This window comes from Passer domesticus, chromosome 36 (assembly GCF_036417665.1).
Source record: "Passer domesticus isolate bPasDom1 chromosome 36, bPasDom1.hap1, whole genome shotgun sequence".
In the NCBI taxonomy this organism is placed as follows: domain Eukaryota; kingdom Metazoa; phylum Chordata; class Aves; order Passeriformes; family Passeridae; genus Passer; species Passer domesticus.
In genome coordinates, this window is record NC_087509.1 from 433,384 (window position 1) to 445,195 (window position 11,812).

The 11,812-nt window shown below is 57.8% G+C and overlaps 3 gene segments (V, D, J or C); 2 read left to right on the forward strand and 1 right to left on the reverse strand.

The window, feature by feature from the left end:
* The first annotated feature begins 1,392 nt into the window (after positions 1 to 1,392).
* Positions 1,393 to 3,157, forward strand: LOC135288847 (Ig heavy chain Mem5-like). The segment is given in 2 exon segments: positions 1,393 to 1,594; positions 2,718 to 3,157. Coding segments are annotated over 2 exon segments (642 nt in total).
* A 2,522-nt stretch (positions 3,158 to 5,679) lies between these two features.
* LOC135288849 (Ig heavy chain V region M603-like) lies at positions 5,680 to 7,340 on the forward strand. The segment is given in 2 exon segments: positions 5,680 to 5,908; positions 6,910 to 7,340. Coding segments are annotated over 2 exon segments (660 nt in total).
* Positions 7,341 to 7,664: 324 nt separating this feature from the next.
* On the reverse strand, positions 7,665 to 8,360 carry LOC135288850 (immunoglobulin heavy variable 3-48-like). The segment is given in 2 exon segments: positions 7,665 to 8,065; positions 8,297 to 8,360. Coding segments are annotated over 2 exon segments (465 nt in total).
* Between the last annotated feature and the right edge of the window lie 3,452 nt (positions 8,361 to 11,812).

The window sequence follows — 11,812 nt, forward strand, 5'->3', positions numbered from 1 at the left end:
GGGGGTCCCTGCGCCTCCTCTGCCGAGGGTCCGGCTTTGATTTTGGGGGTTTTGCCATGGAATGGGTGCGCCAGAGACCCGGGCAGGGACTGGAGTGGATCGCGTGGATCAGGAACGACGCTGCCAGCACCTTCTACGCGCCCTCAGTCAAGGGCCGGTTCACGATCTCCAGGGACAACGGGCAGAGCTCGGTGACGCTGACCATGAACAACCTCAAGGACGAGGATTCCGGATCCTATTTCTGCGCCAAAACTGCTGGTGCTGGTTGGGGCAATGCTGTTTCACCCCATCCCCGTTACCGCGTCCCCACCTGTCCCCATGACCAGGACACTTCCTTCCACCTCTTGACTCCATTTTTTACCCCCACACACCCAAATCTGTCTCATTGTCCCCAAATCTCGACCATTTGCACCAAGGTTTGGGGACCTTGGTTGAGACTTGGAGCCAGCAGCTGAGGTTTGGAGCCAGCAGCTGAGATTTGGGGCAGAACCAGCTGAGTTTGGGCCCAATGGTCACAAGTGAACCCCGCTGAGATCTGGGGCACCAAAGGCAGAGTTTTGGGGATGAACCTTTGAGATTTGGGTCAAATGATCAAAACTCCAGAGAAATGTGAGAGTGGAGACAATAATGGCGGATTTTGGGGGGAAACGGTCAAGATTTGATGTCAAGTGTAATGATTTGGGGTTAGAGTGTGGGAATTTTGGGATATTTGAGAACACAGCCTCTGGGGGCAAAGGGCACCCGTACTGTCAGCACCAAGAATGATAACCGTAGGACCACAATAAGTGCTGGAACATTTGGCACAGAAATAGGATCCGGAATCCTCGTCCTTGAGGTTGTTCATGGTCAGCGTCACCGAGCTCTGTCCGTTGTCCCTGCAGATCCTGAACCGGCCCTGCACCGATGGCGCGTACCTGGTGCTGGCACCGTCGTTCCTGATCCACGCGACGTATTCCAGCGCCTGCCCGGGTCTCTGGCGGATCCAGAACATGTCGTAGCTCCCGAAATCAAACCCGGACCCTCGGCAGAGGAGTCGCAGGGACCCCCCGGGGGGCTGGAGGTCCCCCCCGGACTCCAGCAGGGTCACGGCCGCCTGGAGCCCTGCGGCACAAAGGGGAGATGGGGATGAGGGGATGGAAAGCTCAAGCGCATGCGTCCAATTCATTAATCAGTGGAGTGAGTTTAATTGAAAGTTTTGGAGCACCTTAGGATACAGGAAACCTCTGGTGGAGATTTGGGACAAAATCCGGGGAGATTGGGGCAAAACAGAGAAGGTTTTGGGATAGGGGAGCGGCCGTGACCCTGCTGGAGTCCAGGGGGGACCTCCAGCCCCCCGGGGGGTCCCTGCGCCTCCTCTGCCGAGGGTCCGGCTTCAATTTTGGCAGTTTCGGGATGGGCTGGTATCGGCAGAGACCCGGGCAGGGGCTGGAATACGTCGCAAGTATCACCAACAATGGTGGTTACACCAACTACGCGCCGTCGTTCAAGGGCCGGTTCACGATCTCCAGGGACAACGGGCAGAGCTCGGTGACGCTGACCATGAACAACCTCAAGGACGAGGATTCCGGATCCTATTTCTGTGCCAAACATTTTGGTGCTTGGGCTGGTTATGGAGCTGATGGTTTTGTCCCCGAACCTATGGCTGAGACCCCACCTGTCCTTCGTTCTCAGGTCCCTCCTCCAGAGCCCTTGACCCAAATCTCCAGGTTTTGTATCAGTCTCCGATTCTGCACATCCAACTCTCAATGGTTTCCCCCAAATCTCAGCTCTTGGCCCCAAATCAGGGCCGCTTTCACCCTCAGCTCAGCCTTGGCCCTCAAATCCCAACCACTGCCCCCAGACTTGGCCACTTCTGCCCCAAATCTGCCCTGCTGGCACCGAGTCACAGCCACTGACCCAAACCTGCCCCAGTGGCCTCACATCGGGACTTTTGGCACAAAATTTGAATTCTTGATCTCTCACCTAAACCTTGACCTGAATCTTGACCAATTCAATGTAATTTGGGGTATAAGGGCAGTGGGTGAGGCCCAGAGGTGACATTTGGGGCAGAGCCAGTGCAGGGCTGGGACAAAGGGTCAGGAGTGCGGTCAGGGCTGGGGTTTGGGGGAAGGGTCTGGGGAAAATGGAGAGAGGTGGGAACGTGGGGAGAGGGACGGGGCCAAAACCATGAGCAGCATTAACATTTCCAGTAGCAGTGGTTTTGGCGCAGAAATAGACGGCGGAATCCTCGTCCTTGAGGTTGTTCATGGTCAGCGTCACCGAGCTCTGCCCGTTGTCCCTGGAGATCCTGAACCGGCCCTTGACCGACGGCACGTAGTAGGTGCTGCCACCAGTGTTGATGCTCCCGACCCACTCCAGCGCCTGCCCGGGTCTCTGGCGAACCCAATCCATTTCAAAACTCCCGAAATTGAACCCAGAGCCTCGGCAGAGGAGGCGCAGGGACCCCCCGGGGGCCTGGAGGTCCCCCCCGGACTCCAGCAGGGTCACGGCAGCCCGGAGCCCTGCGGCACAAAGGGGAGATGAGACGATGAACCATATCAGGTGTGGCTGGTGCTGGGTGTGGTCAGATCCAGGGAGAGTCGGGACCCACCTGGCAGAACCAGCAGGAGCAGGAGGAAGAGGATGAAGAAATCCAAGGGTCACAGTTTGGGGCCAAGAGTCAGGATTGGGGTCCATGTTTGAGCTGTTCCCATCCCCATCTCCCCTTTTTCCCGCAGGGCTCCGGGCGGCCGTGACCCTGCTGGAGTCCGGGGGGGACCTCCAGCCCCCCGGGGGGTCCCTGCGCCTCCTCTGCCGAGGGTCTGGCTTCGATTTCGGACGATTCAGTTTGATGTGGAGTCGCCAGGGGCAGGGGAAGGGGCTGGAATACGTTGCAGGGATTGACAGCGATGGATACACCCGGTACCCGCCATCGTTCAAGGGCCGGGTCAGGATCTCCAGGGACAACGGGCAGAGCTCGGTGACGCTGACCATGAACAACCTCAAGGACGAGGATTCCGGATCCTATTTCTGTGCCAAATCCACTGGTGCTGGTTGGACTGCTGGTGATGCTGGTCTTGTTGACAACGGGGATGGTGTCCTCACCACATCTCCGAGTCCCCCCGTCCCCAGAGCCCAGACCCTTCCCCCAGACCCCAACCCCAGACCCAGCTCTTGACCATTGATCCCAGCCTGGCACTGCCTTGGCCCCAATTCTCACCCGCTGACCCCAAACCACAACTCCTGACCCCAAATCTCCACTTTCTTCCCCAAAATTTGCTGTGAATTTTTGCATTTGACGTTAAGGTCCCGATTTGGGTCAGAATTGGGGATCTGTGTCAGCGGCTGCGACTGGGAGGCCAAACTGGCGATTTCGGGCAGAATCGGGCAAGTTTTGGGGCCAAAGCAGTTGGGTTTTGTGCAGAACCAGGCAGGGGTTTGGGGTCTTGGATCACCATTAATGGAATATGGGGGAGACTTGGGGGAAAGGGTCAAGGGCTGGGGTTTGGGGGAAGCGTCTGGGCTTTGGGGACAGGTGGGGACACTGAGATGGGGGTGGTTCCAACACTGCTGGCGTCTTCACTGGAATCAGATGGAGCCCAATCAGCAGCATAGACAGATCTGGCGCAGAAATAGGATCCGGAATCCTCGTCCTTGAGGTTGTTCATGGTCAGCGTCACCGAGCTCTGCCCGTTGTCCCTGGAGATCGTGAACCGGCCCTGCACCGAGGGCGCGTAGAGGGTGCTGCCACCAGTGTTGCTGATCCCCGCGAGCCACTCCAGCCCCTGCCCGGGGCTCTGGCGCACCCAGAACATGTTGTAGCTCCCAAAATCAAACCCGGACCCTCGGCAGAGGAGGCGCAGGGACCCCCCGGGGGGCTGGAGGTCCCCCCCGGACTCCAGCAGGGTCACGGCCGCCCGGAGCCCTGCGGGGAAAAGGGGAGATGGGGATGAGGGGATGGAAACCTCAAGCAGAAGTGTCTAATTAACAAATGAGTGGATTTGGGCTAATTGCAGGGTTTAAGGCCTTTTTTGATACTGGAAAGATCTGTTGGAGATTTGGGACCAGGCGAAGGGAGTTTGGTACAAACCAGAGAAGGTTTGGGGATGGGGGAGCGGCCGTGGCCGTGCTGGGCAATTCAGGGCAGTGACACAAAGCTTTTTCTGCAGCTGGCGTTCTGCTGAGCCGCTCAGGACCTGGACACGCCTCCGTGAAACGCAGATGTTAAAGATGACACAAACCCAGAACTTTTTATTTTCCTGCCCCGGCCTGCCCGGGCCCCTGCAGCTGCCAGGAAGGAAGTGGGGGGAGGCTGCAGAGCCCCAAAATCTCGGCGTCTTCTCCTCCCTCCCCTCTGGCACCTCACTGCTCCCTCCCCGGGTGCCGTGCCTTGGTGCTGCTCCTCGGTTTTGGGGTGAAATCCTCTTGTGAGCTCTGCAGAAATCACCCATTTTTCCCAAAACACGTGAACAGCCTCAAGGACGAGGATTCCGGATCCTATTTCTGTGCCAAATGTTCCAGCACTGGTTGTGGATTGACTTTCATCACTCTTTATGCTGACAATATGGGTGCACTTGGCCCTGAGACACGCTGTCCACAAACATCCCAAAATTCCCACATTCTACCCCCAAATCATTACCCTTGGCATCAAATCTTGACGTTTTCCCCCAAACTCCACCATCATTGTCTCCACCCTCACATTTCTCTGGAGTTTTGATCATTTGACCCAAATCTCAAAGGTTCATCCCCCAAACTCTGCCGTTGGTGCCCCAGATCTCAGCGGGGTTCACTTGTGACCATTGGGCCCAAACTCAGCTGGTTCTGCCCCAAATCTCAGCTGCTGGCACCAAACCTCAGCTGTTGGCTCCATGTCTCAACCAAGGTCCGCAAACCTTGGTGCAAATGGTCGAGATTTGGGGACAATGGGGCTGATTTCTGTTTGTGGGGGTCACCAATGGGGTCAAGCGTGAGAGGGAATAATCGGGGATTTGGGAACAGGTGGGGACACATTGATGGGGACAAGGCCAAAAAAAGAACCAGCATGAGCTTCCCAACCAGCACCATCATAAGCGTTTTTGGCACAGAAATAGGATCCGGAATCCTCGTCCTTGAGGTTGTTCATGGTCAGCGTCACCGAGCTCTGCCCGTTGTCCCTGGAGATCGTGAACCGGCCCTTGACCGAGGGTGCGTAGTCGGTGTTGCCACCATCGTTCCTGATCAAAGCGATGAGTTCCAGCCCCTGCCCCGGTCTTTTGTGGATCCAGAACATGTCATAGCTCCCAAAATTGAACCCAGACCCTCGGCAGAGGAGGCGCAGGGACCCCCCGGGGGGCTGGAGGTCCCCCCCGCACTCCAGCAGGGTCACGGCCGCCCGGAGCCCTGCGGGAAAAAGGGGAGATGGGGTCGGCAAAAGCTGCACCACTGACCACAAATCCTGACTCTTGGCCCCAAACTGTGACATTTTCTCGTTATCCTTCTCGCCCTGCCGACCTCCCACGTGGGTCCACCCCATTTCTCCAGATCTGGCCACACTCACTGCGAGGCCTCGACCGACCCCGTTCCTCATCCCCATCTCCCCTTTTTCCCGCAGGGCTCCGGGCGGCCGTGACCCTGCTGGAGTCCGGGGGGAACCTCCAGCCCCCCGGGGGGTCCCTGACCTTGCTGTGCCGCGCCTCCGGGTTCACTTTGGCCAATCACGACATGTTCTGGATCCGCCAGAGACCCGGGCAAGGGCTGGAGTTCATTGCCCACATCAGCTACGACAGCGGCACAACCATCTACGCGCCGTCGGTGCAGGGTCGGTTCAGGATCTGCAGGGACAACGGGCAGAGCTCGGTGACGCTGACCATGAACAACCTCAAGGACGAGGATTCCAGATCCTATTTCTGCGCCAGAAGTTTCCGTGGTGGTTACAGTGGCATTACGCTTGGTGATAGTGACGATGGTGGCGGTGGCTCAAAATCCCCACCCCTGGGTCCCCAACTGTCCCCAGATCCCCAAATCCTTTCCCCAAACCCAGCCCTTGATCCCCTTGAACATCTCCCCCAGTCTCCACCATCTTTGCCCCAATTCTCAACTTTCCCCCCCATTTTCCCCATTTCACCCAAAGCTCCCCCAGCTCCCCCGGCCCTGATTGGGTGGAGGTCAGAACTGGAGGCCACGGGTGAAGGTTTGGGGCCAATGGTTGAGTTTTGGGGCAGAAACCAGAGAGGGTTTGGGGTCAGTGCTGACCATTGGTGCAGATGAGGGAGACTGGGGACAAAGGGTCAGGAACTGGGACAAGGGGTGAGGTTTGAGTTTGAAATCAGCGCTTTGGGGACCCAAAGATGGGAGCAGAGCTGAAACCAGGAGCCTGAAGCCATCACGGGCGTCGTCACCATGATTAGCAGCAGCCCAACAATTGGCACAAAAAGATCTGGCACAGAAATAGGATCCGGAATCCTCGTCCTTGAGGTTGTTCATGGTCAGCGTCACCGAGCTCTGCCCGTTGTCCCTGGAGATCGTGAACCGGCCCTTGACTGAGGGCGCGTAGCTGATGTCGCCACCATTGCTGTAGATCCCTGCGATGTATTCCAGCCCCTGCCCGGGTCTCTGGCGCACCCATTCCTTGGCAAAACTGCCGAAATCAAAGCCAGACCCTCGGCAGAGGAGGCGCAGGGACCCCCCGGGGGGCTGGAGGTCCCCCCAGGACTCCAGCAGGGTCACGGCCGCCCGGAGCCCTGCGGGAAAAAGGGGAGATGGGGTCGCCAAAAGCTCCACCACTGACCAAAATCTTGACTCTTGGCCCCAGCTTGTGACATTTTCTTGTTATCCTGCTCGCCCTGCCAACCTCCCACGTGGGTCCCACCCCATTTCTGTGGATCTGGCCACACTCACTGCGAGGCCTCAACCAACCCCGTTCCTCATCCCCATCTCCCCTTTTTCCCGCAGGGCTCCGGGCGGCCGTGACCCTGCTGGAGTGCGGGGGGGACCTCCAGCCCCCCGGGGGGTCCCTGCGCCTCCTCTGCCGAGGGTCTGGCTTCGATTTCGGGAGTTTCACCATGTGCTGGGTGCGCCAGAGACCCGGGCAGGTGCTGGAGTGGCTCGCGGGGATCTACAGCAATGGTGGCAGCACATACTACGCACCCTCGGTCAAGGGTCGGTTCACGATCTCCAGGGACAACGGGCAGAGCTCGGTGACGCTGACCATGAACAACCTCAAGGACGAGGATTCCGGATCCTATTTCTGTGCCAGGACCTGTTCTAATAGTGCTGGTGCTAATGATGCCTGTGGCTTTGGCTCCAAGCCCAGTGCCGAGTCCCCCCAGTCCCCAGAGCCCAGACCCTTCCCCCTGTCCCCCAACCCCAGACCCAGCTCTTGACCATTGATCCCAGCCTGGCACTGCCTTGGCCCCAGTTCTCACCCGCTGACCCCAAACCACAACTCCTGACCCCAAATCTCCACTTTCTTCCCCAAATCCTGGCTCTGAAGGTTGGGATTTGAGGCCGTGGGTCTGGATTTGGGGAAAAACGTTGAGGATTTGTGTCAGCAGCTCTGGCTGGGATCCCAAAGTGGAGATTTGGGGCAGAATCGGGCAAGTTTGGTGCCAAAAAAGTTGGGTTTGGGGTCAGCGCTCAGCATTGGTGGAAATGGGGGAGACTTGACACAAAGGGTCAAGGGCTGAGGTTTGGGGGAATGATCCAGGCTATGGGGACAGGTGGGGACAGTGAGATGGGGCCAGGAATGCACCACTGGCACCTTCAACATAAGCAGCAGCACCCCAAGTACCAGCATAAGCACCCTTGGCACAGAAATAGGATCCGGAATCCTCGTCCTTGAGGTTGTTCATGGTCAGCGTCACCGAGCTCTGCCCGTTGTCCCTGGAGATCGTGAAGCGGCCCTGCACCGACGGCGCGTATCTGGTGGTGCCACCATTGTTACTGATGTACGCGATCCACTCCAGCCCCTGCCCGGGTCTCTGGCGCACCCATTCCATGTCAAAACCCCCAAAATCGAACCCAGACCCTCGGCAGAGGAGGCGCAGGGACTCCGCGGGGGGCTGGAGGTCCCCCCCGGACTCCAGCAGGGTCACGGCCGCCCGGAGCCCTGCGGGGAAAAGGGGAGATGGGGATGAGGAACGGGGTTGGTCGAGGCCTTGGAGTGAGTGTGGCCAGATCCGGAGAAATGCGGTGGACCCACATGGGAGGTCAGCAGGGCGAGCAGGATAACAAGAAAACGTCACAATTTGGGGTCAAGAGCCAAGATTTTTGGTCAGTGGTGGAGTTTTGCCGACTCCGGCGGCCGTGACCCTGCTGGAGTCCGGGGGGGACCTCTAGCCCCCCAGGAGGTCCCTGCGCCTCCTCTGCCGAGGGTCTGGGTTTGATTTCGGCAGTTTCGACATGGAATGGGTGCGGCAGAGACCCGGGCAGGGGCTGGAATTCGTCGCAGCGATCGACAGCAATGGCGGCACCTACTACGCTCCGTCACTGCGGGGCCGAGTCAGGATCTCCAGGGACAACGGGCCGAGCTCGGTGACGCTGACCATGAACAACCTCAAGGACGAGGATTCCGGATCCTATTTCTGTGCCAAAGAGGCTGGTGCTTACATCGCTGACGGTGCTCTTGAATCCGTTGGCCTCAATCCTGTCCCCGTGTCCCCACCTGTCCCCATTCCCCAGAACCTTCCCTGCAACTCTAGACCCCACTGCTGGCCCTGACACACCCAAACCTGGCCAATTGTCCCCAAATCTCAACCATCTGCTCCAAGGATTGGGGACCTTGGTTGAGACGTGGAGCCAACAGCTGAGGTTTGGCGCCAACAGCTGAGATTTGGGGCAGAACCAGCTGAGTTTGGTGCCAATGGTCACAAGTGAACCCCGCTGAGATCTGGGGCACCAACGGCAGAGTTTGGGGGATGAACCTTTGAGATTTGGGTCAAATGATCAAAACTGCAGAGAAATGTGAGACTGGAGACAATGATGGCGAAGTTTGGGGGAAAACGGTCAAGATTTGATGCCAAGAGTAATAATTTGGGGGTAGAATGTGGGAATTTTGGGATGTTTGTGGACAGCGTGTCTCAGGGCCAAGTGCACCCATATCGGCAGCATAAAGAGTGATGAAAGTCGATCCACAACCAGTGCTGGAACATTTGGCACAGAAATAGGATCCGGAATCCTCCTCCTTGAGGCTGTTCACGTGTTTTGGGAAAAATGGGTGATTCCTGCAGAGCTCACGAGAGGATTTCACCCCAAAACCGAGGAGCAGCACCAAGGCACGGCGCCCGGGGAGGGAGCAGTGAGGCGCCAGAGGGGAGGGAGGAGAAGACGCCGAGATTTTGGGGCTCTGCAGCCTCCCCCCACTTCCTTCCTGGCAGCTGCAGGGGCCCGGGCAGGCCGGGGCAGGAAAACAAAAAGTTCTGGGTTTGTGTCATCTTTAACACCTGCGTTTCACGGAGCCGTGTCCAGGTCCTGAGTGGCTCAGCAGAATGTCAGCTGCAGAAAAAGGGGAGATGGGGATGAGGAGCCAGATTGGCTGTGGGGCTGAACTGGGAGGGCCAGCTGGAAAAAGGGGCAGGACCCACCTGGGAGGACCAGGACAAGCAGCAATATGACAAGAAAGTGTCAAAATTTGGGGCCAAGAGTCAGGATTTGGGTCAATGTTTGAGCCGTTCCCATCCCCATCTCCCCTTTTCCCCGCAGGGCTCCGGGCGGCCGTGACCCTGCTGGAGTCCGGGGGGGACCTCCAGCCCCCCGGGGGGTCCCTGCGCCTCCTCTGCCGAGGCTCCGGGTTCAATTTTGGGAGTTTTGACATGTACTGGATCCGCCAGAGACCCGGGCAGGGGCTGGAATACGTCGCGAGGATCTACTACAACGGTGCCAGCACCAACTACGCGCCGTCGGTGCAGGGCCGGTTCACGATCTCCAGGGACAACGGGCAGAGCTCGGTGACGCTGACCATGAACAACCTCAAGGACGAGGATTCCGCCGTCTATTTCTGTGCCAAATGTTCCACCAGTGGTTGTGGTAATGCTGCTGATGCTTATGGTGGTGGTTCTGGCCTCTCTTGTGACCATCGGCCTGAAAATCCCTCTGGGGCAGCCCCAGATCTGCACCCCTGGCACCAAACCCTGGCTGCTGCGGGCACCCAGGCCTGAGGGCTTGCCACAAAAATTGGCACCAGCGGTGAAGAGGTGGGGCTGAGAGTTGAGAATTTGGGGGGAAATGGGGGAGATTTGGGGCAGAACCAGTTCAGAGCTGGGACAGGGGGACAAGAATGGGGTCAGGATTTGGGGTTTGGGGGAAGGGTCTGGGGCACAAGAACACGTACGGACATGGCGATGGGGATGAAGTTAAACCCAGCACAACCACCAGAAAGACCAATATCACTGGGGGCATCACAATTGGCACAAAAAGATTTGGCACAGAAATAGGATCCGGAATCCTCGTCCTTGAGGTTGTTCATGGTCAGCGTCACCGAGCTCTGCCCGTTGTCCCTGGAGATCCTGACCCGGCCCTTGACCGAGGGCGCGTACCAGGTGTTACCACCATCATTCCTGATCCAAGCGATGAGTTCCAGGTCCTGCCCGGGTCTCTGACGAACCCAGTCCATGTCGTAGCTCCCGAAATTGAACCCAGACCCTCGGCAGAGGAGGCGCAGGGACCCCCCGGGGGGCTGGAGGTCCCCCCCGGACTCCAGCAGGGTCACGGCCAATCCCTCACCCTCAAACCTTCACTGGTTTTGGCTCAAACTCCCCTTATTTGGTCCAAAATCTGTACCAGAGCTTTCCTGTATCGTAAAGTGATATAACCCTGCAATTAACCCCCATCCAGGTGTTAATAAATTGGACATGTCTGCTTGAGCTTTCCATCCCCTCATCCCCATCTCCCCTTTTCCCCGCAGGGCTCCGGGCGGCCGTGACCCTGCTGGAGTCCGGGGGGGACCTCCAGCCCCCCGGGGGGTCCCTGCGCCTCCTCTGCCGAGGGTCCGGGTTTGATTTTGGACGAACCACTTTGGTGTGGATCCGTCAGGGGCCTGGGAAGGGACTGGAATACGTGGCAGGGATGGACTACGATGATGGCACCACCAGATACGCACCCTCGGTCAAGGGCCAGGTCAGTATCTCCAGGGACAACGGGCAGAGCTCGGTGACGCTGACCATGAACAACCTCAAGGACGAGGATTCCGGATCCTATTTCTGTGCCAAACATTTTGGTGCTTGGGCTGGTTATGGTGCTGATGGTTTTGGCCTCGCCCCCATGGCTTGGACGCCACCTGTCCCGTGTTTCCAGGTCCCTCTTTCAAAGTTCCACCCTTGACCCAATCCTCCAGGATTTTTCTCATTCAGCTTCTCCAAATTGACTGAATTCACAGAATTCACAGATTTTACAGAATTCGCTGAATTCACGGAATTCACAGCATTCACAGCATTCACAGAACCCACAAAATTCACAGAATTCACAGGGTTGGAAGAGGCCTCCAAGCTCATCATCGAGTCCAGCCCAGCCTCAACACCCCAGCCCTGGCCCCCAGTGCCAGGAGATGAGATTTGGGGTGAGGAGATGAGATTTGGGGGCAGGAAATGGGATTTGGGGCCAAGAGATGAGATTTGGGGTGAGGAGATGAGATTTGGGGCCAGGAGATAAAATTTGGGGCCAGGAGATGAGATTTGGGGCTAAAACAGTTCAAGGCTGGGACAAAGAGACAACAACGGGGTCAAAATTTCTTTGGAAGTGTCTGGGATATGCAGAGAAGTGGAGACGCAGGGATTGGATCGGGGGAAAACCCAAATCTGATGAATGAACAATGCGAAAAGCAGCAGCCCAACCACCAGCACCAGCATATTTGGCACACAAA